General features: G+C 34.0%; 1 protein-coding gene across 1 annotated transcript in view; it reads left to right on the top strand.

Annotated features, from left to right (window-relative positions):
• CNTNAP2 (contactin associated protein 2) overlaps positions 1-27,226 on the top strand; it is a 2,126,697-nt gene that overhangs the window by 1,803,419 nt on the left and 296,052 nt on the right. Inside the window, exon 16 of the mRNA XM_051962375.1 lies at positions 14,450-14,620. Within this exon, the coding sequence (XP_051818335.1) occupies positions 14,450-14,620 (171 nt within the window). The remainder of the gene's footprint in view (positions 1-14,449; positions 14,621-27,226) is intronic.

Below are 27,226 nucleotides of genomic sequence, written 5' to 3'. Positions count from 1 at the left end.
TGTGCTCCCTTCATTTATTTATAGTATCACTCTTCCTGTCTAAATCATTTACCCATTTTGACCTTATCTTAGTATGTGGTATGAGATGTCAGTCTATACCTTCCTGATTTTTCTAGCAATTTTTATCAAACAGTGAGTTACTATTCCCAAAATTATTTTCCTTTGTATTTATCAAATACTATAGTCATTATCTACTAAGTATTCGGCATCCAATCTATTCCAATGATTCATTGCTCTGTCTCTTAATGAAAACCAGATTGTTTTAAGGATTTAATTATATTATATATTATATTATATATATTATAATATTATTATAATAAATATATTATAATATTATAATATAGTTTGAGATCTGTTATGGCTAGGTCACTGTCTCACATTTTTTTCCCATTACTTTACTTTATATTCTTGACATTTTGTTTTTCCAGATGGATTTTGTTGTTATTTGTTCTAATTCTACAAAATAATTTTGCTAGATTGGTATGAGTATATTAATTTAAATTAAATTGTCATTTTTATTCTTTGGTTCAGTTCACTCTTGGGCAGTCAATATTTTTCCAGTTGTTCAGATCTGACTTTATTAGAGTGAAAAGTGTTTTGTTATTGTGCTCATATAATTCCTGGATTTGTCTTGGCTGTAGACTCCCAAGTATTTTATATTGTCTAATGGAATTTTTCTTTTTATCTCTTGCTGCTAGCTTTTGTTAGTAATATATAGAAATGCTAATGATTTATACAAGTTTGTTTTATATTCTACAGCTTTGCTAAAGTTATTATTTCAACTAGTTTTTAATGAATTCTCTAGGAATCTTCAAGTATACCATCGTCACCTACATAGTTTTATTTCCTCCTTGCCTCTTCTAGTTTCTTCAGTTTCTTTCTCTTAATGTTATAACTTGCATTTCTAGACCGATATTGGATAATAATGATGATAATAGACATCCTTGCTTCACACTTGATCTTACTGGGAAGGCTTCTAGTTTATCCCCATGACATATGATGTTATTGGTGTTTTAGATAAATAGAACTTAACATTTTAAGAAAGCTCCATTTATTTATTCTTATGCTTTCTAAAGCTTTTTAATAGGAATGAGAGTTGTACTTTGTTCAGTGTATTTTTCTGCATCTATTGAAATAATCATATGTTTTTTTGTTTTATTTTTACATGATCAATTATGCTAATACTTTTCCAATATTGAATCAGTCTTGCATTCCTGGTATAAATCCTGCCTGATCATAGTTTTTGATCTTTGTGAAATATTGCTGTAATTTCTTGCTATTATTTTATTTGGAATTTTTATATCAATATTCATATAAGAAATTGACCTATAGTTTTCTTTCTCTGTTTTTGTTCTTAGTGTTTTAAATATCAGCTACATATTTGTATAATAAAGTTGTGATGTTCTCCTTTCCCTGTTTTTCTAAATAGTTTATATAACATTGGAATTATCTGTTCCTTAAATGTTTAGTAGAATTCACTAGTGAATTCATTTAATTCTGTGATTTTTTTTAGTTTTAAATTTATTTTATTTAAAAAACAGAATAAGAAAAATAGAAAAATAATACCAAACACAAGAGAACAATGTCATGTGCCCAGCAGAACATCATGAAGTATTCAAAATATATAACAAATTACCAAATCAAGAAAGTGTATGTGTGTATGTATACACACACACACACACACACACACACACACATATGTATATGAGTGGAAGAAATTATATTCATAAGTATTCATCTTTTCCTTACTTCCTTGCAAATTGTTCTTTTGGTCTCTGCTGCACATATTTTTTATTTTATTCTTTTCCCCCTCTTATTTCCCTCCCCCAACTCCCAAGCAGACGGTAGTTAAGAAAGGATACACACACATACACACACACACACACACACACACACACATATGTATATGTATCTATACATACACATACTTATACACACACACACTACCTCCACACACATATACATACACAGAGTTTTCTAATGTCTTCTGACTCTTTCTTTTAATTCTGCTCCTTTACTTGCCTTGGCATTATTTAACCTGTCCCTACCCCTGGATCTCACCCTTTTCCTCTTCCCTCATCCTTTGCTTCCCCATTCACCTATCCCCCCCTTATTTCTTTATAGATTTTGGAGGTTCTATACTTTTCATGATATATATGTGGTATTGCCTATTTTACGCATTCCCAATGGGAGAAGTTGTTTTAGAATTACAAGCCTTCTTTCCCCCTATAATATTGCTGTGTCTCTTCTTCCTCTGCACCTTATTTGTGTAACATAATTACTATTTTTTCTTAACTTTGCCCCAATCTTTCTTTTGAACTATCCTGTTGTTGGTATCAGTCTTTAACATAGGGTATTTATTTCTCATATAAATAAAAAATAAACCAATTTGTTCACATTGAGTTCCTTCAAATTGGTCTTTGATATTGGCTTTTATAGGTTAAATTTTCTATTAAGTTCAGGTTTGGTTGATAGAAAGTCCTGAAAATCTACAAGTTCATTGAATGTCCGGTTTTTTTCTCATTCAATATTATAAGTAATTTTTCTGTATATGATATTTTTGTCCCAGGTATATTTCTTTTGATTGTTGGTAGATATGATTCCAGAACCTGTGGTTTTTTATTGTGGCTACTAATAAGTCCTAATTCTAATTGAAGGTCCAGTGTATTTGAATTATTTTTTCTTATTTCTTGCAAATTTTTTTCTATGATCTGGGAGTTTTGAAATTTGGCAATAACATTCCTATGTGTTTTCCACAAAAGATCTCATTGAAGTGGTGATCAGTGAATTTTTTTCTGTTTCCACTCCCCTCCCATGTTCTATCACTCCAGGAAAATTTTCTTGAATTATTTTTTGCATTATTGTGTCAAGGTTCTTTTTTTGGTCATAATTGTCTCTTCTTGATCTGTTCTCCAGATCTGTCACTTTTCTTATGAGATGTTCCACATTCTGTTCTATGTTTTCATTGTTTAGAATCTATTTTGTTATTTCTTAGTCTCTTATTCCTTCACTGGCTTCCCCTTGCACAATTTAATTTTCAAAGAGTTAATTAATTTTCATCTTTGAGATTGTATCTCCTTTTTTAGTGGATTAACCTTTTTTATAATCTTCTTATTTTTCTTGGATTTTTTTTTTAGTTTTTCCTCAATGTTTCTCATTTGATTTTTAAATTCTTTTTTGAGTTCTATAAATTCTCTCTATGCAGGGGGCCATTTCACATTAGTCTTTGGGTAGGGGCTCCTTTTATTTCAGTGTCCTCCTCTGAAGATGAATCCCAGTTTTCCCTGTTCCAATACTAGGTTTCTATGGTGGGGCTCTTTCTTCTTTGCTAGTTCATTTATTTTTTAATAAGAAGTATTAGTGTAAGCACCATGGATTGGGGGGGATAGTTCATCCAGCTTCACTTGAATTCTTCCCATTGATCTAGAACCCCAAACCAAGAGCTCCACCCTCCTCCAGCAAGTGGCTCTAGCCAGCAGCATCCCTGCCCCAGTCTTATGAGGGAGACAATATATACCATCAAGCAATATACAGGATAAAGAGAAGGTGATTATCATAGCAAAAGAATTAGAATTAAAAGAGATCAGGAAGAGCTTTCGATAGAGAGTTAGATTTTAAAGGAAAAGTGAAGGAACCTAGCAGGCAGAAGGAAGGCTAGCAGAGGAGGGAGAGCATTCCAGGCAAGGCAGACAGTCAATGTAAATATCCAGAGCTAAGACATAAAGTATCTTATTTGAGAAATAGTAAGGATCAGAAAGACTTCTCAACAATACTGAGTTAACTGTTGAAGGATGTTAAGGATTCTAAAAGGCAGAAGTAATGAGAGAGTATATGCTAGGCATATATAGTATTCTGTGCAAAGGCATGAAGAGTTTGGAAGAAATGTGGAAGTGAAATAACTCCAAAGGTCATATGTCTATGTAGTGGCAGAACAGAGCACAGTTGTCAAGTTCCAGAATTTAGAGCAAGTCACATTATCTTAAAAGTTACTTATATTAATGAGCATATGGGTTCTTAAGAAGCTAAGGACTGTTTTTTGCCTTTCTTTGTATTTCAAGCATCATCATAGTCCCGTAAAGTCACAAGAACTTTAGTGCTTGTTGATTATGCTTTTGATGCTTTCTTGTCTTAAAATTCCAGTATATTCAATCCTCATTTATAATTTTTGTTTCTATTTTTAGTAAATTTTACTTTGAACCCTGAAATGCATAGCTTGGTTCAGGCATGACTAATATTAGTGATTAGGGCATTTTTAAAAAAGATTTTTAGGAAGGCAGTTTAAAAAGGTCACCACACAAATTTGAGTCTATTTGTAGAGAGCCCTTCATCAATAAAAAGAAATTACTTCCTTCCTTAAACATTTTTGGCAGTTAGGTTAAGTAATAACAGTTTTGTTCATCTCTAAAGACTGGTTTTATAGAATAGGCTAAATTCACTGATCCATGCCAGACAAACTCCTCCCATCAGGGCTGGTTCATTTGCTATTATAAGTCACTAATTCCAGGCACACAAAATAAAACAAAATTAGCATCATGTTTCACAATTGTTTCTAAACCCACTTTTAAAGAACATGTTATAAGGCACATGATCAATTTTAAACTATATTAACCATTTCATCTCAAGTTAACTAAAAAAAGCAGCAACCTAGTTGAATATGACTGCTTATTGAAATCCTATTGTGGAAAGTACCTTGTCTGTCCTGGAGAAAACATTATAAATGTTTTACACTTAAATCCTCCTCCTGATGAACATGTGGTTGTTGGTTCTTCTGCCAGACTCTATTCTCCCACACATACCGGTAGATTGGAGTTTTTTCACCTGGAGTACACAGTCCCTGCATGAATTTCAAAGATGCTACAAATTTGGATAGGAAAAAAAAAATCTTTTTTCACTAAATTTTGATTTCTTTTGTATTTTATTTTTGTTTTGTATGCATTTTATTTGGTGCATTTAAAAACATAGTTTTGAGAAGAGCTTCCATTGGTTTGACCAGTCTGCCAAAGGAGTCTATGACACAGAAAAGCTTTTGAATACCACTGTACTCCAAGCTAACAAGCGATAACTATGAGACACTTGCATCTTTGAATCAATATGCAAATTTATCAGCGTGGTATTCTGTTCTGTCATTCAGTTTGCAATCCTTCTAGTGACTGTGAATTGATATGACCAAAATGTATTTGATCATTGGTCTTGAGCCTATATGAAATTAATAGCGCTCAGGCAACAGACATATAGACATTTAGGAGTCATCTTCAAACCCCTTGCAAATTAAGAGGACCAGATACACCCTCTGAATCATAGCCTTTTGGGACTCAGGATCAGTCTAACCCAAAGGAAAGTATCAGAATAAGACTTTAGTGAAGGATATAAGGACAATCATTTTTATTATTTAAGGTTTGCTGAGATGTGAATCACTTGTTTTAGTCAGCATTGATACCTGCTAATGAGATGAAACTTTGCCTACTTCAAGTAAATTAAAAGTTCTTTGAGGTTAGTGAATGTTTTTATTTTTTTTTTCCTTTATTTTCCTGGTGTTTAATGTATGACTTTACATGTATATTAGCCCTCTGTGAATGATAGTTGTGTTATATTTGAATGGCTCATTTCTGAAAAATCATATTAACTTCTTTAATCAGTCTTTTATATAAAAACAAACTTAAAGATTTGCCAAAAAAAATTATATCATGCTAATAAAGAGATATTTTAATTAAGAAAACAATTTCTTTATAATGAAGGACTTTTACAAATACATGTAGATGATCAGGCAGATAGGTCTATTTTTTGATAGAGCTAGTCTACTGTTATATCTGGCATAGAAGCCATGTTATCCAATAAGATAATGCTAAAAATAATGGCATTTTTAAATATTAATAATCCTCTTCAAATTTTGCATTCATGTTCAGAAAGTTAACTTTTTTGAAGTGTGATCTAAAGTTTTTTCAACATAGGTATTCCTATAACTCAACCTCTCTATAAAACCTGAAGTAAATTGTTTTCCCATGATAAGAGTAGCCATTTTTTTTCCCAGTGGCAGGAATCACATGTAAGATCACATACCTTATCAAGCCAAGTTCAATAAACATTGTTTAGCACTAACTAAAAAAGGTGAAAAGAAAGCTGTGAGGAACAATTTGTTATGGGGCTAGGTTCAGAGAAGACTAAATTTTTAAAGAAGCCAAAAATAAAAGTGTGGAATTGCATTATTTACTTGAGTAGTTGAAATTTTAAAATCAGAGAGTGCCACAGCTTTCTGCCAAAGTCATGGACTAGTGAAAAACAATGTGGCTTGTGTCTCAGGAGCAGAGCTAGAATACTGTTCTAACCTAATCAAAATAGGCAATTGAAATAGATAAAAGAAGCCAAAATATTTATTAACCAAGAAAACTTGGAGAGATGCCTAGCTTGGACTGCAGATAGAAACAGAAACCATATTAGAAAAAAGGGCATATTCAATGATATCAAGGTGGGAATAAACCTGGATAGGGAATTTACTCCTCTCAGGTGACCAGATGGATAGATCTAGAACTAAAGTTTTAAATGAAGCTAAGGTTTTAAGTTGAAGCTAGATTGTGAAGCATCAGTTATGCTTATAGTTGTCTGTCAGTGTGGAGTATGTGCCTTATAGTTACTGCTTATAGTTGCCTTAGAGTGTATAGTATGTGCCTTCATAAACTCTTACATTTGTAGTAAAGAACTTTTGTGCACTCTAGATACTTTGATCCAAGAATGTATTGGGAAAAATATGTCTTACTGTTCAGGAGGTATACAACCAAGCAAGTTGAAAAAAAATGAATTCTTCATTTCTTAATATTAGGTTGACAGCTGAACAAACTTTTTCAGCCTACTTTTTTAATGACAAAACATGGTAGTATTATTCCAACCAAAAGGCTCTTGCTTCCATTGCAATTAATTTTTTGTATCCAAACGGGATCTTAAGGATTTTATTTTGTTTTGTTTTCCCCTTTCAGACTCTGTTATTTGGACCAAACCCTTTTTTATTTGCCTTATGCTTCCTTCATTATGAATCTTAGGCACATCCCATGATCAGTCAGGCATTGAGAGAGATACAAAGCTATTTTCATATAGCATAAGGTTATCTTGGGTCATGAATAATGTGCCAGTAATATATAATGGTATAGTTTATTAATTGAATCTAAGTAAACTTTTCTTACTATATAGATAAGGTTTGTTGCAATTCCAACCTGGCTTTTCTCCAAGCTTAACCATCACATCTTGTTCCATGTAGATACACAGGCAGACAAATAGATATATAGAGATAAAAATATAGAAAGAGATAGACTTATGTCTGGGGGAGGTTTACTTATGGATATATAGGTGTATATATCTATATACTTAAATATAATATAAATAAATATGTTTATTTACACATGTACACAGACACACACACACATATATGTTGTTTCTGAAATGCTGAATTTCAGATATAATGATTAGGATTGAATTAAAACTTTTTTTCTCTACAGCAAGTTCAATCCTACTTAGGCAGTTCCCTTGGCCTCTGCCTATCACCTGTCTGTCAGAACTCCCCTCACTAAGCCTTTCTCAGCTTAGAAAAATCTCATATAGTATCTGCCTGAGCATATGATGTCCTGCAGTCTTTCCTTACTAGTCTCTTTCTGGTCAATGGCTAAACTATTTTCTGGTTGCTTACTGAAGCCCCAAAATCTGGATCAGATAATCCTGCTTTCTGATTACTCTTAATTTCTAACACTCTTCACAGTTATGTCCTGCCCTGACCTCTTCAATGCTGAGCTCCAGCTCAAACAGCTGATGCAGTTATACATTAACTCTGAACCACTTTTGTCTCTTCATGAAATTAGCATTTCCTAAAGCCTGAAACAATCTTTTATCTATAAGAAATGTGTATTTTTAAAACAGTCTCACAGCAAAGAGTTAGCAGCTCTTCTCACTTCTCCCTCTCTCCCTCTCTCTTCTCTGTGTCTCTATTTCCTCCACTCCTTCTGTATCTGTTTCTCTCTGTTTCTCCCTCTCTTTCTTTGTCTCTCTCCCTGTCTGTCTCTCTCTCTCTCTGTCTGTCTAGTATGTGTGTGTGTGTATGTATTTATATACATATACACATATACATATATTTCCATGTGTGTATAATTTGTCTTTTTTGATAATAGCTTCTTATTTTCAAAATACATGCAAAGATAGTTTTCAGCATTTACCCTTGAAAAATTTTGTGTTCCAAATTTTCTTCTCTCCCTTTGCCCTCGTTTCCCTCCCCTAAACAGCAATTTATATCCAATATAAATTAAACATGTGTAATTCTTCTAAACATATTTCCACATTTATCATGCTGCACAAGAAAAATCAGATCGAAAAGGAAAAAATTAAGAAAGAAAAAGCTACAACCACACAAATGTGAAAATGCTAAACATTCAGTTCCCACAGTCCTTTCTTTGGGTAGAGATGGCTCTCTCCATCACATGTCTATCGGAACTGGCCTGAATCACTTCACTGTTGAAAAGAGCCAAGTCCATCACATCTAATCATCACATACTCTTGGTGCTGTGTACAATATTCTCCTGATTCTAATGAGTTCATTTAGCATCAGTTCATGTAACTCTCTCCAGGCCCTTCTGAAATCATCCTGATAATCATTTCTTATAAAACAATTGATATTCCATTATATTCATGTACCATAACATTCAGCCATTCCCTAACTTACGGGCATCCATTCAGTTTCCAGTTCTTGCCACTACAAAAAGGGCTGCCTTTCTTTTTTATATTAGCTTTTTACATTTCAAAATGCAAAGGTAGTTTTCAACATTCACCACTGCAAAACCTCATATTCCATGTTTTTCTCTCCCTTCCTCCCTACTTCCCTCATCCCCTAGACAACAAATAGTCTAATATATAGCCTGCTTTTCTAAAAGCATTTTAGAATTAAAAACAGGCTCTTAGGTGTTTCTTTCCCATGAAGCCATCTTGAATTTTCCATTTGTTAGAATTTATTTCTTCCTAAAATTTCAATGTACTTTATGTATTTATTTACCTCTTGTGGTCTCCTAGTAGAATGTAAACTCCTATTTCACATTTTCATTTTTATCTCTAATACCTAGTACAATGCTTTGAATATTGTGGATACCTAATAAATGTTGGATGAATTTACTTATTGAATTTTCAATCTGAAAAATTATTGGGGATATTAAAATTATACATATTATAAGGTTCTCCCAACAGTTCCCAAATATTGCCTTTAATTCACATTACATAGTCCAATTTATATAAAGAAGCACCTACTATATGCCAAGAGCAGTGCTACATGTTAAAGATACAAAGAAAGGCAAAAATATTCCCCACACTCAAGGAACTCCCGACATAATAATGAATACAATATGAGAACAAGTGTGCAAACAAAATGTATATGGGATAAACTGGAAATAATCTCAAAAAGGAAGGCCCTAGTATTAAAAGGGATAGGGAAATACTTTTTTGCAGAAGATTAAATCTGAAAAAATTAAAGAAATCTGGAGAAATTAAGAAGGAAAAGATTCCTGGCATGGGGGACATTTGGAAACACACACACACACACACACACAAACTGGAATGTGATGTCCAAGAAACAGTAAAATCAGTGTCACTGTAGTGTCAAGGAGTGGGATATAAGAAAATTAGATAAACAGGAAGATGCTAGTTTATGAATAACTTTAAAAAGCCAACAGGATTTTATATTTTTGATGTGAGGTAAGGGGGAACCAGGTTGAATGGGAAGTAGAGAGTAAAATAATCAAACCTGTGCTTTAGGAGGAATGGGGGGTGGACAGAAGTAAAGAGAGACTTTAGTGAGGAACTCAAACATGAGACTATTGTAATAATCCATGCATGAAGTGAAGAAGTCCTACTAGGTTAATGGTGGTATGTCCAAGAGAGAAGGGAGGGTAGAAGAGAAGTTCTGAAAGGGTGGAATCAGTAGGATTTGGCAACAGATTAAGTATGAGAGAGTAAGAGAGAGGGAGAAGTCAATATCGACACTGAGGTTGTGAGTCTCGATGATTGGGAAAAAGGTAGTGATATCTATAAAAAATAGCAAAATTCATGAAAATGAAACCAGTTTGGGAAATCCTGAATTTAAGAAGTATATGAGACATCCATTTGGAAATGTCCAATAGGTAGTTGGAGATGCAAGATCAGTAGCAAAAATAGGGCGGAATAATTAGATTGGGCAGTCATCAAAATTGTGATAATAATTGATTCTGTGGCAGCTAATGAGATGATCAAATGCAATAGTATGAGGGGAGAAAAGGGCTCTTTTTGTAATCTAATTTTAAAAAAACATTCTTTTTAGGACTCTAAATGACTAAAAGTAATCAAAGATACTGGGAGATAGAGGACACTAGATGAGCTTTCTAAGTTGAGATCAATACTTTAGCACTTCTCCCCTTCCCTGAGAAACAAGGTGTAGATATGGGTAAACTGAGAAGAACCCAGAAACTCCAGAAGATGGAAGTCCAAAAGGGTGAATTGTCATTATTATTATTATTATTAAATTGATACTCACTGAAGAACTCTGTAAAGGTGTTAGGACTATGATCCTATTCCACTTTCATTTGTCTAGACTATAAAAATAAGAGTGAGAAATAAATAGCTAAGATGACAGCCTTTGAGTTGCATTATCCTATTATACACAAATTCATTCATTTATATATATTAGGCAACTAAGTACTTACCTACTTTGTTCACAACATCGTTCTAGGCAATGAGGTAGATTTGTTATTCAGTCTGGGACAGAAGAACATAATACATGTAAACATGCAGTAACTTACTAAGCAGAATCATCTTGGGCAAGAGACACAAGAGAGCCAAAGTATGATTCAAAATCTGAGGAACAATCATTTCATAGGGATCATTGACCATGGAATAGGTTTTAGGGAGAAAACCGCTTCTTGTTAGGAGCTGACTGGACATAGATTTATAAGCTTGTAGGCCTAGAAATGGAACAGACTTTAGAAAATATCTTGTACATTTTATAGGTGAGGAAACTTGAGACACAGAGAGGTTAAATGACTTGGTTAAGGTGACCCAAACAATACAATACAAGATGTAGTATTTTACTCCAGAGCCCCTGTTCTTTCCTTCCTATTCCCCTACTCTAGCTGGATTTCATCTCTATATTTATTAGCAGATTCATGCTTTTCTTTACTCAGAAACAAGTTGTAGCACTGAGAAGGAAACATTTAACATTTAAAACTAGAGGCCATCCAGTCCATCCCTCTCATTTTACAGATGATTTAACTAAGGCTCAGAGAGAATAAATGATTTCCCCCAAAATCACACAGCTAGTAAATTGAAACTCATGCATCATAAGTAGTTAACTCAGTATCTGGGCCATTTTTGGTGCTACTGCAGTGTGCCTGGTATTCATTTTATTTTCTCAACTTTTCAATAATCTTAAAGTTAGAAGAATATGTGCTTCTATAATATGTATTCCAGCTGTATGAATAAAAATACTTGCCAACCAGTAACAAACACAGACAGTAATGTAAATGAAATCATGGAGAATAAAAATGGCATAGCTAGTCAAGACACTCTCCAGAAATCAGCAACCTTCACATTTATTAACATTTATCAAGCAATCACAATATTCAAGTCACCACAGAACAGTGTGACATACCACACAGTTACCACAGGTAGTATCTAAACTTATACAGTGAAAGAGTGTATAGCTAAAAGGAATAGATATTCTGTTTACTTGGCAGACTTTGTGAGTGGCAGGGAGGATTTTTTTTGGTTCTTCTGCCTATGGATGAAATAAATAAGGAGTTATAGGGAACAAAAACAAGCATAACTTAATATGGCATCCAAATCCCCCCCTACACAGTCTCTTGTCTTGAAATGACTTCCATCTTCTGGGGTTTCTGGGTTCTCAGTTTACCCATATCTACACCTTGCTTCTCAGGGAGGGGGAAAAGTGCTAAAGTATTGATCTCAATTTATAAAACTCATCTAGTGTCCTCTATCTCCCAGGATCTTTGATTACTTTTAGTGATTTAGACTCCCAAAAAGAATGTTTTCTTAAAAAATTATATTACAGGATTACTTATCTGTTTGCATGCTGTATCTCTGCCCTCTCACATATTCTAACCCAGTTGAATTGAGGTTGCTTGAGGTCAAGAACCATTTCTCATGCTGTCTTTGTGTCCTTGTCAAATGGCAGGATGCTTTTGAAGCAATAGGAACTTGGTAAATGCATTGGATTGAATTGGGAGGAAGATAGAATCCAGCCTGGGTCTAAATATTATTCATTGAATGTGTCTGAGAAAAGATGGAATGTTGCTGGAGCTCTAAAGGATAATATGTGTCAGAAGATAACATTCATAAGCAAATTTTATTCATGATTATGGTAAGGTATCGTAGAAATAATGAGAGGCTCAGGTTCCATTACAAATGCTGGCATTCTGTAAACTTCAGTATAACATAAGAATCATACCATTTTAGATCTAGTGCTAGAAGAGACATTCTAATTCAACTCACTCATTTTACAGATGAAGAAACTAAGGCTTAATAACTTCCTCAAAGCCACACAAATAGTAAGTGACAAAAGTAAAATCTGAAACCAAAGAATCCAGTATTCTTACAATTGTACCACATTACCTCTCGTTTATTTTGCCACTCTGCACCTCAGTTATTTCATGTATGGATTAAAATAATAATATTTGTATTACTTAGATCAAAATGTTGTCTTGATAATTAAATGACATAGATGCAAAGTTCTTCATAAAATGTAAAAATTGATTATTATCATGCAATGCATCTCACATCCAAGTTCTCTGATATGTTAAATGGGCAGCTTGGACTGAATAATATCACATCAGGCTAGAAAAGTAGGATGTCCTTGCTGGGGCTCACCAAAGTCCCTGCTTTATATAATCTTGATTACTTTGGGCAATATCAAGGAAGGCAGGATTTAGTCAGTCTGAAAAGGGTTGTGAGAGGAAGAAGACACAGAGGTTGAGATGTCCTGGGCAATGGATTAGAAATAGCTAAGACTGTAGGACAGATTATTTTGACTAGCATCTAGGCTAGCTTCTAACTATAATTTAGAATTTTTGAATATTGAGGGTTTCAGGTTGGCTTTATTCTCTAGGTGGAATTTTTCATCATCGCCATCACCATCACCATCACCATCATCATTATTAGCTAGCAAAGAATTTTACTTATTGTTATTCATTTTGATCCTCAATTAAACTTCCAAAGTAGTTTACTTTGGAATCACTTAGTTAATAAGATTCTGAGATACCATTTGAACTCAAGTCTTCCTGACTCCAAGTCTAATAATCTGATCTTCTGGGCCAACCCCACCAAATTATGGTGGACTTAATCCTTCTGGGGTAAAACAGCTTAATCCCTCTGGGGTCCATCTAATCCTCATCATATCTAGCAATATTGAGGCCTATTTTAAATGAGGTTCTTATTATCTAATATGAATTAGAACAATTAGAGGAAATATGTATCTAGAAAGTCTAATCATTTATATTCCTGTCTTCTTATTCAACTAGAAAATTACTACTCAAGAATACTCAGGAGTACTTGTTACTCCTGAAACAAGGTGAAGGACTGAGCCAGCAATTTAGGATCTGACCTCTACAAAGCCCTTCCAACTATAAAATTACATTTTTTTCATGATAGAATAGCCAGTAACATTTTCCATTACCGAGAGCTTTGCTTAGTAAGTTTTTCAGTGTTTCTCTGATAGACGTAGTCATTTCATCCTACCACCAATTCAATAGCAGCTACAACTGAGATTACTCAGTGCTTGAGACTGTCTCTGGGGACAAAGACAAACAAAATGGTGATATGGGAAACAGAAATGCTAAATTTTGGGTTTGTACTGAATTTTTTTACAAAAAATATTTTACATGAATAGAATTCATTTTAAGGGAAAACTTTCACATCATGCATGTTTAAAAAAAAAAAACCATGGCTTATGTGTGGATAGAAACCATAAGAAAAAGCTATTAGCAATCAATGTGGGCAGACAGTCACTCTTTAGAGGAAACATGCAGAGGAAACCGACTCTATAAATATAACAAATAATCAATAGTGGTACAAATTGCGGATTTTATATGGAATTTGAAGGCTTACCCTTCTGATTAAAATGACTTCCAAAGATTTCAGTGTGTAGTTTTGATATTGATCAGACCCCAAGAGGTGCAAATTAAACAGAGGATTTTGCTCTGTAAAAGTATGTTGAAAGCCAACTATCACTCTTCTGTAAAACATTTTTCATTTTCCCTTCAGAAAGTCAAAATTGTGTTTGCTTGTGAGATTTGGTGTCATCATTGTTAAGAAAGATGAAGTAAAACGTGGACTCCTTTCTAATAGAGAAGATTTACTGAAGCTCCGGAAGTGTACACTATTTAGGTTCTGGCTGTATATAGCCCCTACATTAAGTATATTGTCTTTTCCTTTCCTTCCACAGGGAATTACTGGAATGCTGCCTCATTCTTTACACCATCATCCTACCTTTACTTCTCCACTTTCCAAGGGGAAACAAGTGCTGACATCTCTTTCTACTTCAAAACTTCAGCTGCTGATGGAGTGTTTCTGGAGAATCTGGGGAATACAGATTTCATCAAACTTGAGCTGAAATGTGAGTTGATTCTGTTCAAAACCCCCATTAATAAGCATGGACAACAGTGTTGATAGGGGGGTAAAATTCTGGTTCTGTGCTTATAGAAATCCTGAATATAGTGATTTTCAATCTTTGTGGAAATTCAAGTGATATTGAGATCAAAGTGATTTATCCGGCTTAAGCTAAAGTGAAAAAGGGGGCATGACATTGTCAATAGATTTAAGATTTGACTTCAAGTATCATCTCTGTTGCATATTGGCTATGTGGCTAAGAGAAAGTCATCTAAACTCTTAGTGCTCTACCAAATCTTCAAACCTCTAGTGACCAGTGAGGAAACTGAGGATCAAGAAGTATAAAGTATCTGCCCAATGTCATAACAGGTATCAAGCTTCTGAGGCAAGATAGGAAGCAGATCTTTTCACTCTAGAACCGGCTCTTTCTCCTGTTCCATACTGCTTCTCAATCAACATCAGTTGAGAGAGTTATCACAGCAGACGGTCTTTGTGCTATAAGCTTACAAAGTCTAAGTTCCAGTGTAGTGCTGATAAGAATAAAGGCTTGATAAAAAATTCATGTTTTCTACTATACTGTTTTAAGGAGTCCCAACGCTATCTGGGTGCTTTTGGATATCTAAAAATATCTTGATATTGAGTCACTTCTGTCACAATATAGAAGATAAGCACATTCCCACAATCACATTTATTTCTCAAAACCTTATATATTAAGGAAATGTGTTATTTACTATTAGATAGGAAACAAAAGAGTATTAAACCTTGAAGGCAGGAAGACCTGAACTAAAATCCTATTTCAGTTAGTTAATAAACATCTTCCATGGTTTCATCTTGTCTATGAAATAAACAACAAACTTCTCAGATTGATATTCAAAACTCTTCACAGGTTAGTTGCCAATATTATTTCTTTCTCCCCTTTGGTTCTTTTTGTTCACTCATTTTAGTCAGGTCCAATTCTTCATGACCTCATTTGGAGTTTTCTTGGCAAATACTGGAATAGTTTGCTACTTCCTTTGCTAGCCCATTTTATGAATCAGGAACTAGCCAAACAAGGGTAAGGTGCTTGCTTAGGATGATATGTCTAGTGGTCAAGGCCAGATTCCAGTCAAACTGGAATTTTGTCTATAGTGCATATGTTACATTTTCTCTCCTTTCTCTATTATTTTTTATAAGTTATCCTCCATCTCTAGAAGGTAGTCTTTTCTCAGCTCTACTTTAATAATGAAAATCCCTTTTTTTTCCCTCAAAGACAGAGCTAGGAAGTGTAATAGAATTATGGGCCTGGAATAAAGAAGACTAAGTTCATATTCTTCAAACACTTACTGCTACATAATCTTGTGCAAGTAATTTAACCTCTGTCTGCCTCAGTTTCCTCACCTATAAAATGAGAATGATAATAGCACCAAATACCCAGAGTTGTTGTAAGGTTGAAATCATACATGGAAAACACTTTATAAATCTTAAAAGTACTGTATAATGCTAGCTATTATTATTATTAAACAACTTAGATTTTACCTCCTTTGTGAAGTCCGCCCTGATTCCCTCAACCATTAACACTTTCTCCTTCTTAAAATCACCTTGCACTGAATATAGTTTATATCTAATATTGGACACTAATAAGTGCGCTGAATTTAGAGTCCCATGAGTTTCAATCCCACTTGTGGTATTTTTTGAGCAAGTCCCTAACAACAACCTGGACCAAAGTTTCTTCATGGCTGAAATGACATGATTGACTGAATGGTATCTGCTCTTTATGATTCTGTTTTTGTTCCTCTGATGTATCCACCAGCAGCAGCAGCAGCAGCAGTACCACCCCCAATAGAAACAAAACCACTCGTGAACAGACTTCTTGCATTTTGGTTTTTTTGCCTCTCTAGACCTTAGCTCAATTCTTTGCCCACAGTAGGCATTTGGTGTGTTTGTTGAATTAAAGCCAATTGCAAAATTATGAAATTGGAATTTAAAAGGAGAAAGGGAAGCACTAAAGAAATAAAAATCAAGCACGGAAACTGACATATCATAAAAGATTTTAGAGAAGAATTGGGGGAGGACAATAGAAGAAGCTGGGGAAAGCAATTTAAAGAACATTTTGGAAGTTATTAGAAAACAAAGAAAGCTGATTAAATAATATCTGATTAGTCTTTTTTTAAATAACATATTTTTATGGTTTTCACCAAATGACTATATACTTCTACTAAAATAAGTAATTTCTAAATATCTCAGTGGAATGACTGAAATTAATCAAGTCAAAGGGATGCAGAGAGATGCTAGAACTGGTACTGTCATTTTGTTGATACAGAGAACTTCCAAGCAAGGAAAACTTTCTATCATTGCAGATTACCACTTTGTCTGCCAATTATAATGTTTGTGATTATACTAGAATACTCAGTAGTCAAAGCCTACCATGATGGCAGAGAGAACTTTTCTGGATCTGGGGTCAATTCTCCATCCAGTATTTTGCCATTTCCTTTAACTTAGTAAGGCAAAAGTAGACTCAAATATTCATCATTTTATTGCTAGAAAAAAGAGGTTAGACTGAGAATAAAACAAGGATTTTTTTTCTTTTTTACAATTTAATACCTTTATAAATAGAATCAAAGAATCTATGGTTTCCTTGGTATAGATATTCACTCAGCCAATTAGGAATGCAGTCACTAGTAAGAATAATTATAATAAATATGTATACATATATTGTATTTAACATATACTTTAACATATTTAACATGTATTGGATTACCTAACATCTAGGGGAAGGGAGAGAGGGGAAAGAGGGAAAAAATTGGAACAGAAGATTTTGCAAGGGTCAATGTTGAAAAATTACCCATGCATATGTTTTGTAAATAAAAAGCTATAATAAAACAGAATAATTATAATAGCATTTATATAATAATTTAAGATTTTGAAGTTTCTAGTATTATCTCATAATCCTCACAATCCTAGAAAGCAGGTGCTATTATTATCCCCATTTTAGAGATCAATAAACTGAGGCTGACAGGAATTAAATGCCTTACCTGGAGTCACAAATATAAACACATTTCTTCCTAATTCCAACTCCAGTGTTCTTCCCACTGCAATTGACTCACTGGTCTTCATGAGTTACTTAGGTGGGGAGAGAGATTCTTCCCTCAATTGCTGTGATCTGATGATGCATTTCCTTACCCTCCCTGCCTACACTAGGCTTTGGATAATAGTTGCCAAGCTACTATTTGAAGCTTTTCAGGTTTAGGAGACCTTGCATTCTACTGGCTTAGCTTTTGAGAACCAAAGGTCACAATGAAGCCTTGGAGTAGTGGAGGTCCAATGGTAATGAAGCAGTTTTAAATTCCATCTGTTCAAATTGAAGGATAGGAGGAAATGAAGCAGCTCTCTAAAAAAGAAAAGATATTAGAAAGGGGTAAAGGGGCACCGCTTGAAAAGAATGTTTTTAAAAGAGTGACAGAGTAGAGAATAAAGGCAGAGGACAAAAATAGAAAATGTAAGAAAGTCATATGTAAGGGGATAGATAGCATAGAAGGGATGTAATCATAAAATAGAAATGAAAGGATTGGATTTTTAAAGGTTATATGAAATAAAAGAGTTGGGGCTAAACAGAGAAATTATATGGCATGTGCTGCATAACAAGTTTTTGGACAGAGCCAACATAAGCCCAGTTTAAAATTCAGGAGAATAAAAATATGCTTGCCCAAGGAAATCATTCATTCAGTCGATAAACATGTATTCAGTACCTCCAATGTGCCAGGTATTGTGATAAGTTCTGGGGATACTAAAAAAGGCAAAAGTCCCTGACCACAAGGAGCTTATATTGTAATGAAAGAGATATGCAAACAAGTATATACAAATCAGGGTATATAAAGGATAAATAGGAAATAATAATGATAAATAGGAGATAAAGCACTAGAAGAGAGGTTAGAGAAGGCTTTCAGCAGAAGATAGAATATTAAGACTCAAAGAAAACCAGGAAGGAGATGAAGAAGAATTTTGAAACACTTGATTTCTAAATTTAAAATCACTTGGCGGGTTTTTTTTTTTTTTGGTTTGGTTTGGATCAATGAAATTTATGTTGATGTTGACACAATTTGGTTTGCTCATGAATTGTAGATAGCACTTTGTTTTCATATTTTTGGGGTGAAGAGATAGAGAGAAAAAAATGATGATAAGTTTTTTGAGGATGAAGGCCCTGTAAAATAACAGAAATTGTATACCTACTATTCTAAATTTGTATGACAGTGCTACTTTCCATATATTTTGTGAATTGGCCAAACTGGTCTGACCTCTAAACTCTGAACCCTTAATAATCTCTTTTAGCTCTATGCCTTTGTTAAGACTATTTTTTACACATCATTTGTCCTCTCCATCTTTAATCACTGAAATCCTAATCATCCTTTAAAGACCAACTGAATTATCACCTTTTCTATGATGCTTTACCTGATCTCCTGAGTAAATAATATCCTTTCTTCTCTGTAATCCCATAATGTGCTTTATTTTGCATCTTGCTAATGATATGTAGTATTGTGTATTGCAGTTATCTCTATTTATATCTTATCCTAAACTAGATTATAGATCTCATGAAGCTGAAATCTAAATTTTATATTTATTCTGGTGTACAGTAAATACTACAAATATTTAATAAATGCTTATTGTATGAATGGATATAAATAAAAAGGTACAGAATTCTCTGAGACATTTGAGAAGGGAATAATCACTTTTGGAAATGTAGATTAAAAAAGGAGAATGATCAGAGAATGATTGGAAATTTTGTTTTTCATTTTAGTACTTCTTTACATATCCAAATAGGTATCCAGTGGTAGGCCTGAAATTCAAATTCAATCTCAGTGCAACATACACTTTCCTCTATACAGTGTTCAACCTCCCAATATATAAACTATTATATGTCATTGGAAAAAACAGCTAAGAACAACGAAATATCAAATTCTGTGTATGTGTTGATCTGTCATCAGCTTAAATTGAACAGTGAAATCCAACTATGGAAAGACACACTCGATTTGAAGTCAAAAAACCTTTCTGAGTCCAAGTTTCCTTATCTTTAATATGAAATAGTTGGATTAGATGTACTTTTCAATTCTAAATCTATCAATCTGATATTGTTCTTGTCATATGTATTGCATGATATAGATATGTACAATATCACACAATGTAATTCCATATGAGTGTTGTTATGATGTTGAAGAGGGCCAAGGCAGTAAATTGTATGTTTACATTTGGGATTCCACAATAATATCTTGTTCAGTTTCTTTTATGGACAATATAAAGAGATACTTTTTAAAAAATTCCCCAGGCTTTTTGTAAGATGAAAAGTCTTTGACACACAACTGTTGATCTCACCATGTTTAAGAATCAGATTTTCATTTTATTCTAAACCTAGATAATCTTTGTTTTACACGTAGCACAAGAGTTTGTGGCATTTAAGGGGCAAATCAGATTATCTGCTGGCCTATCCTTGAGATACCTGAAGTTGACCTGGTTATGAGAAATTAAAATGTATTTTCAGAGTCCTGTGAAATCAAAAATATCTGATGGAAAATCATTATTATTTATTATTTCCATCAAGGTTCAGAAAAACCCAAAGATAGTTACTGGTAGAAAATGTACATTTCATGATTTCAGAAAAAGCTTTTCAGAGTAAATGATAAGAAGTGCTTTCATGAAGAACACAGTGATAAAATGCTGATGGGAGCATGGCTGGGGCTTTTGGCTAGCCCATTTATCAAGCACTCTCCTTGCTGACTCTTCCTTGTCAAGATTCATAGAACAGTTGGCAGAGATGGAGAATTCTCTCCAGCCCATTTTCTTCTTTACATAGATCAGTAAATCTAAGGGACCTAATTGTTATTACTGCAGTTGGTAGACAATCAAGATGGTACAGGAGGAGATATCTTTTGATGTTAATGTTTTCTGTATCTCTCCCCTCCCTTTTGCTTTTACCTCATTATTTTTCTTAACCTCATCTTCTCTTAGGAGTTCAATTTTCATTTTCCTCTTCAGACTTCCTTTCTCTAAAGTAAGGTTTTAGCCTACATATTCTCCTGTAATGACACTATTCTTTCTTAATTATTTACATTGTGCCCTTCTGTCAGAGTCCAAAGCACACTGCATTTCTTACTAATGAGTCATATTCTTCTATGTCTGTGACATTTCTCCCTACATTTTAAAGTGTAGGGAAATACATATTGTACATATGCAAAAAAGAAAATTATGATTTATATCCTCAATAACAGTTATATTTAACACTTTCTTTCAAAATGATTTATATCCCAAATGCTTACTATTTACTAATTAATGCCAATTAGCAATTTATCAATTATCTCCCAAGTGAAATAAATCATGAGCAGGAGTAAAGTATCACAAATTTAGAGCTACAAAGGGCCTTAAAGGCAAACCAGTCTAACCCCTTTATTTGCTGATGATATAAAAGTTCCACAAAAGTTATATGACTTGCTTGGTCACACACATTAATTCTCTTTATTATCAATCTCAAAACTACTTTGCAGTGATATTCTGCATTAACTACAGAAGGTCATAAAATCAAGCAATGGAGGACCAACTGCAGTGAGTTCTATTCTTAGTCTCTTGAAATTGAAAAGGCCCTGGATGTCACAATAGGCTTTGGGTGACATCTGGACTAAGAATCTAAAGCAAAACTGGAGGAACAAAGAATCATCTTAAAATCAAGTAGTTTTCTCTTCAGCTTAAAACCATTTTCTTCAATCAATCCTCACAGAGGAGGATTATAAATTCCTTCACCATATTGGTCATCATCTTCCAGGAACATTACAGATTATCTTTCCTGAAATTTGGTTCCAGGCAGGTCTTTGCTTGTTTTCTAAGGATTAATTAGATTGTTTTATAAAAAGTTTGCCAGTTCTTGGGGTGGTTTTCATTTTTAGCCATACTCTTCTGTAACATATCCCTTTTCATTGTGGACTTGAAAGGTCTTTGAAACCTCACATCAATAGCAGGATAGTGCTATGCATAATTGACATATACTCTTTATTTAGGAGCCACAACTTTGGCACATTTCCTTGGAATAATATTCATTCTTAAAAAGCCAGATTTAAAATTGCAATAAAAGACAACAGTGAAATGTGTGTGACAAAAAAAAACTGGATACTCAATTCAAAAAGAACTCTTTGTTGTCATTTTTCAAGCCAGGTCTATCTTGTCATTCATTCTGAATTAGTCTAGTTGTGTCTTTGCGCACGCACACACACACACACACACACACACATACACAAAATCATCACTTTCTTGAAATGAACCCAAATCAAAATTATTGCTTAGCCCAAATAAATTCATATGCCACTAAGGTTCAGTAGACCAATAGTCCAAGTTTTATTAATTAATCTGTGGAGTATTATAGCAATTTGGATTTCTGTTCCTTTATCTGTACCATGAAGAAGAGACTACATGACCTTTAAGGATCCTCCAGCTTTGACATTCTATGATTCTGTGAAAGATCTCCATTATTGAAATACTGAAACCAAAAAAGGTCAAAATTTGAACACTCAATACTACTGTCTGGAATGAGTATATCTCTTAAAAAGAATAACTTGAAAAAATTTAAGTAAACTTCAAATTGAAATTGAAAATATTGGAAATGGAAAGAAATTGCTGTCCCAACCCCTCCTCTCTTTCCTTCCCAACATCTTCCCAAAGCTATACTTTGCTATAAGAAACAATGTATTATAGAGTTTACAGTATTAGATTTGAATTCAAGAATACATGCTTTTCTATCTAACATCTGGTGCATCATAGCTGTGTGACCATAGGCAATTTGCTTTAGTTCTGTGAGACTCAATTTTCTCATCTAAAAAGTGAAAAGAATAATGCTCATAATATTTTTCTCAAAGGGTTGGTGTGAAACTTAAATGAGATGAAGCACTTTGCAAATTTTAAAGTGTTATATAAATGTTAGTGATTATTTTTGTTAGGTAAAAGAAATAGAATACTCCACACTGATTTCCAGACTGGTTGAGTTTTGGTTGGAGAAAGGGGAGGTACATTATGGAAATACTGGAATTTAGCTGTCCACTTATATATGGTGAGGATTATAAAAAGCAAATGTGTTTCCTTTTCTTTCAACTTCTGCTTCAAGTTGACAGAGATATAACTAGTACTGGCACAGTCAAAGCTTTTCCCCAGAGCACCACATTTAGAGGGTCCTAAAAGTCCTTGAGCATAAAGAGCAAAGTACCTAGGTATCAAAAAGAATTAATTAAAAAGAGGAAGTTCCCAGATGGGTGGTTTTCTCACCCTCGTTGAACTCCTTCCTGATGCTCTAGATTTGAGAGTCTGTTTCATGTGCTTGTCCTAGGCATGGATTTTGCTGCCCCAGGTGGAAATATTATGAGCTACAACTCTGCATGTGGATAGTGGTTCAGCCTTTCAACAGATAGAGCATCTCTAAGGAAGACCAATTGTAATTAGTAACAGTTAGCAATATATCCTGAAGAAAACCTTCAGGAGGCTACACTTTGTCGGTCTATTACTTTTATAAAGGAGCAGAAAGTAAAAGCATCCATTTCCAAAATGTATCCTTCTTCAAAAGATTCTGAGCCATATTCAGAGGAAGATCCTGCAGCGTAAATCAAGGCTGATGAATCAGAAGAGTTGACAAATGGTAATCTACCTTCTGCTATTTCTGAACTAGAACAGCTCTGTATATTTAAAGAGTCATGCACACATCTCCATGAGGAATGGAAAATTCCACTTTCCTGTGCTATGATATCTTTGTGTTGCAGAGAGATCAAATCAGGACAAATTTCAAGTTACAGTTATTCAGCCAAGTTTTTTGGCACTTGGCTTTTCTTATCACCATTGGGGGGTTTTGTTATTTGGAATTTTTTTTACCATTTAATAGAAATTGATCATCAAACTAAAATAATAAATATTTACTAAGTGCCTACTATGTGGTTTTGGTGCTAATTATTGGGGGTATGAAGATAAATAAAATGGAGTCCCTGCTATCAAATAACTCACAATCTTACAAAGAAAATTATATGGAACCTATGTAAAATAATATAGAAAGGCTAAATTGGGGATAGTCTCAAAGAAAGATATTCACATTAAAGAGAATCAGGAAAGGTTTCTGGTAATTTGAGCTAGGTCTTGAGGAAGCCAGGATGAGGAAAAAGAAAAATCTGGTCGTGAGAGATAACCAACGAAAAGACACAACTAGAAGATAGAGTATATTATATAGGGAACAGAAAGAAGGCCATGGTCACAGGAATTGAAGAGCAAATGGTTATGAATAAAGTGAAAGAACAGAGGTAGGAGAGAATCATTTTCTGCCACAGAGGAAGTTTGTGTTTTATCCTAAAGGCTATACATTCCCACTGAACGAAATAGAAACAGTGAGAACTGATCAGTTTGATAACTGAATAGAATAGGTTTGAAGAGAAGAGAGTCAGGATGTAGGAAGAACAGTTGGGGAAAAAAAGGAAAACAAACAAACAAACCAAAAAAAAAAAAAAAACACACACACAATTGGGACGCTACTACTATAGTCCAGGTGAGAACTTATACAAGGATGAGGAAAATGATTGTGCTGTGAGTGGAGAGAAGGAAACATAACAAAGATGTCTGTGTTAATAGAAACTAAATAGTTAATAAAAACTAAACTCTTGGAAGTGAACAGATATAAAGGGTGTAAAAACTGACTCCTATGTTATGGTCTTGACTGAAAAGGAAAGGGAAGTTAGAGAAAGAGGAAGGTTTAAGAGGAACAATAAAAATTTCAGTTTGGGGCATGTTGTTTATTATACCAATGGTACATCCAATGTAGAGGTTTTTAGCAAAACAAAATTGGAAATGCTAGGCTAGGTTTCAGAAGAGAGATGATGGTAAGATGCACAGATTTGGGACTCATCTGCATAAAGATGATAGTTAAATTCATGGGGATACTGAGAGATTCTAGAGAGTTAAGGAAAAGGACCCAGGACAAAGCTTTAAGATATAGAAGAATAGATCATATATGATAATCCTGCAAAGGAGACAGAGGAAAATAGCTCAATGGGTAAAAAGAGAAGCAGGAGAACATTTTGTAATGAAAATTCAGCAAGGGAAGAGTACTCAAAAATATGGGCAAAAAACATTGTTAACTACTACACTAAAGTCAAGAAGAGTAAGGACTAGAAAGCTATCTGGTGATGCTGGAAAGGGCCATGAGGTCAAGTGATGAAGACTGAAGCTCAACTGCAAATGACAGTAAGTGAAGCCAAAGAAGTAGAGATATTGAACATAGTATTTGCAGCAGTTTGCCCCTTGAAAATAGGAGAGATATAGAAGAATAATCTAAAGAATAGGGGAAGATGGACATGTTTGTAGGCAGCAGAGAAGAGTTAATGCATAATGAGAAACAAGATTAGAAAATAAAAGAAGATTATTGATGGGGCAAAATCTCAGAGAAGAAAGGAAATGTGCCTTTTTTTCTTAGTAATTTCTATCATTATGGTTTTGCTTTGTTTTACATCTTTCTACAAAGCCCTTTTCATTGTACCTATGTAAGGAAAGTAGTACAGGTGTTATATCCATTTAAAGTTTGTGGCTTGCCCAAAATTACCCAACTAGTAGATAGCCAACCAGAGTTGGGAAGTGATCCAATCTCCCAGTAACAAGGCTATCAGTAGCTTCACGGAATTGCTTGGCCACTTTCACAATGTAGGCATTCTCCATGTTTAAACAGTCTTGACTCCCACTGATAGCTCTCTAGTGACAGAGGATTCTGCCTTGCTTTAATGTGGACCATTTCCTTTTCCTCTTTTTGATCACTGTAATTATTGGGATCTTTATGTTCTTTTGCTAATAGTTCTGGCCAACTCTCTGTCACTTCACATTTGTTTACATGAAGATCATTGTCTTTGACTATATCCTCAAATAGGCAGAGAGGTATCTGCCAATTTTGATATCCTTCCAAGCTCACTACAATGGATTTATCCATCATTGCCTAATAAAATCTAAGGGACTTATAACCCACCCCACATCTCTCCACTTGTTTATATTCAATGATATGTAAATATAGGATGCTTTTAAAATATATTTTTACTATTTCCATTTCTGGTGAAATTCTTTTCTGAGTGGATCCAAAATTGTGCATGTCATAAGAACAAAGAATTTCAGAGTATAAAGAGACTTCCATAATCATCCAACCTTTACTTCCATAAAGTCCAACCTTTACTTGAAAAATAACCTCTATAAATTATCTACAAAGCAGTCAGATAGCATTTGCTTATAAGTCTCTTAGGAGGGCCTTCCCACTGCCTCCCAAGATAGCCCATTCTGCTTTCTAATAATTATGGGCAAACTTTTTGTACAGAACTTCCACATACTGCTTCTCAGGACAGATAATCTGTTAGTAGTATACAGGTCATTTCATTGAATGCCTCCACTGTACATGGTACTTGTTAATATAAAGAAATATTCTACTATTCCTGCACCATTTGTTTTTACTTAGTGGAATTCATACATGTACCCTTTGTTGTTGGTGTTGTTATTCTGCTTCATTCTCTTTGATGCATTTCTTCTCTGAAGTATTTGTTTTTATTAGGATTGGCCAGAGCTTATGCTATATGGACACAGTCCTTGAGAACCTAGTGTCTTCTCCACATAGTGTTGATATATCAGATTCAGCAAGATTGGTGCCATGACCTTCCCATAAAAAGCTGACATGTTATAAAATCAGAAAGACCAAGATCTGAGGTCAAGGAACCTTTCTCATTTTATCTAATCTGCATGAAAAAGAAGGCATTATTTTTCCCAAAATGGGCAAGAAATCTAAGTTGATGAGATCATACTCTTAAACAATCAAAAGTAGTTCACACTTACATAGTACTTGTTAGTTATAAAACATTTTAACCTACATTACCTCATTCAATCCTCAAAATAGTGCTGAAAGTTAAGTAGTGAAAGTATTTTTTCATTTTATTTTATTTTTCAGTTTATTAAGTGTTTGTTTTCTCTCCTCCTACCATACTCCTTCTCTTGATGATATTAAGAAGGAAGTTATAACATGCTGAAGGACTATGAACTAAAGTTTATCGTTCTCTCCATTCCTCAAATCTGGGATAATAGAAAAATCTTTAGTTCTAGAGTCACAGGGCTTGCATTCAAATCCCACCTCATACTACATTTGTTATCTTGGGCAAGTAATATAACCTCTCCAGACTCCATTTCCCCACCAGTAACATAAGGAGGTTGAGCTAAATGGACTTTAAGGTCCTTTTCTTCTTTAGATTTATGATCTCATGAACCAAAAAATCTAAAAATAATGGGCAGGAGAAGGAACTTACCAACAAAAATTGTGGATTAGGAAGAAAATTATTTAAGAGAAACTTAAAACTTATAAGAAACTTAAAACAAAAATCCTAATGCATAAAAGAGTCATAATAATGCCATAAAAATAATCCTCAACCTTGCATAGGAGGCACTCCTATGGTGAAAGTCTACATAATAAGGTGTAGAAAATTAAAAATAAATAAAAAACAGATTTGTTTTCAGATGACCTGAGTTCCAAGTCTTTGATGCTTAATGTCTGTATCATCTTGGGCAAATCCTTTAAAGTCTTTAGACCTCAGATTGCACATCTATTAAAGGAACA

Source organism: Antechinus flavipes, chromosome 5, assembly GCF_016432865.1.
Source record: "Antechinus flavipes isolate AdamAnt ecotype Samford, QLD, Australia chromosome 5, AdamAnt_v2, whole genome shotgun sequence".
NCBI lineage: Eukaryota > Metazoa > Chordata > Mammalia > Dasyuromorphia > Dasyuridae > Antechinus > Antechinus flavipes.
This window is presented reverse-complemented; position numbering and strand designations above follow the sequence as displayed.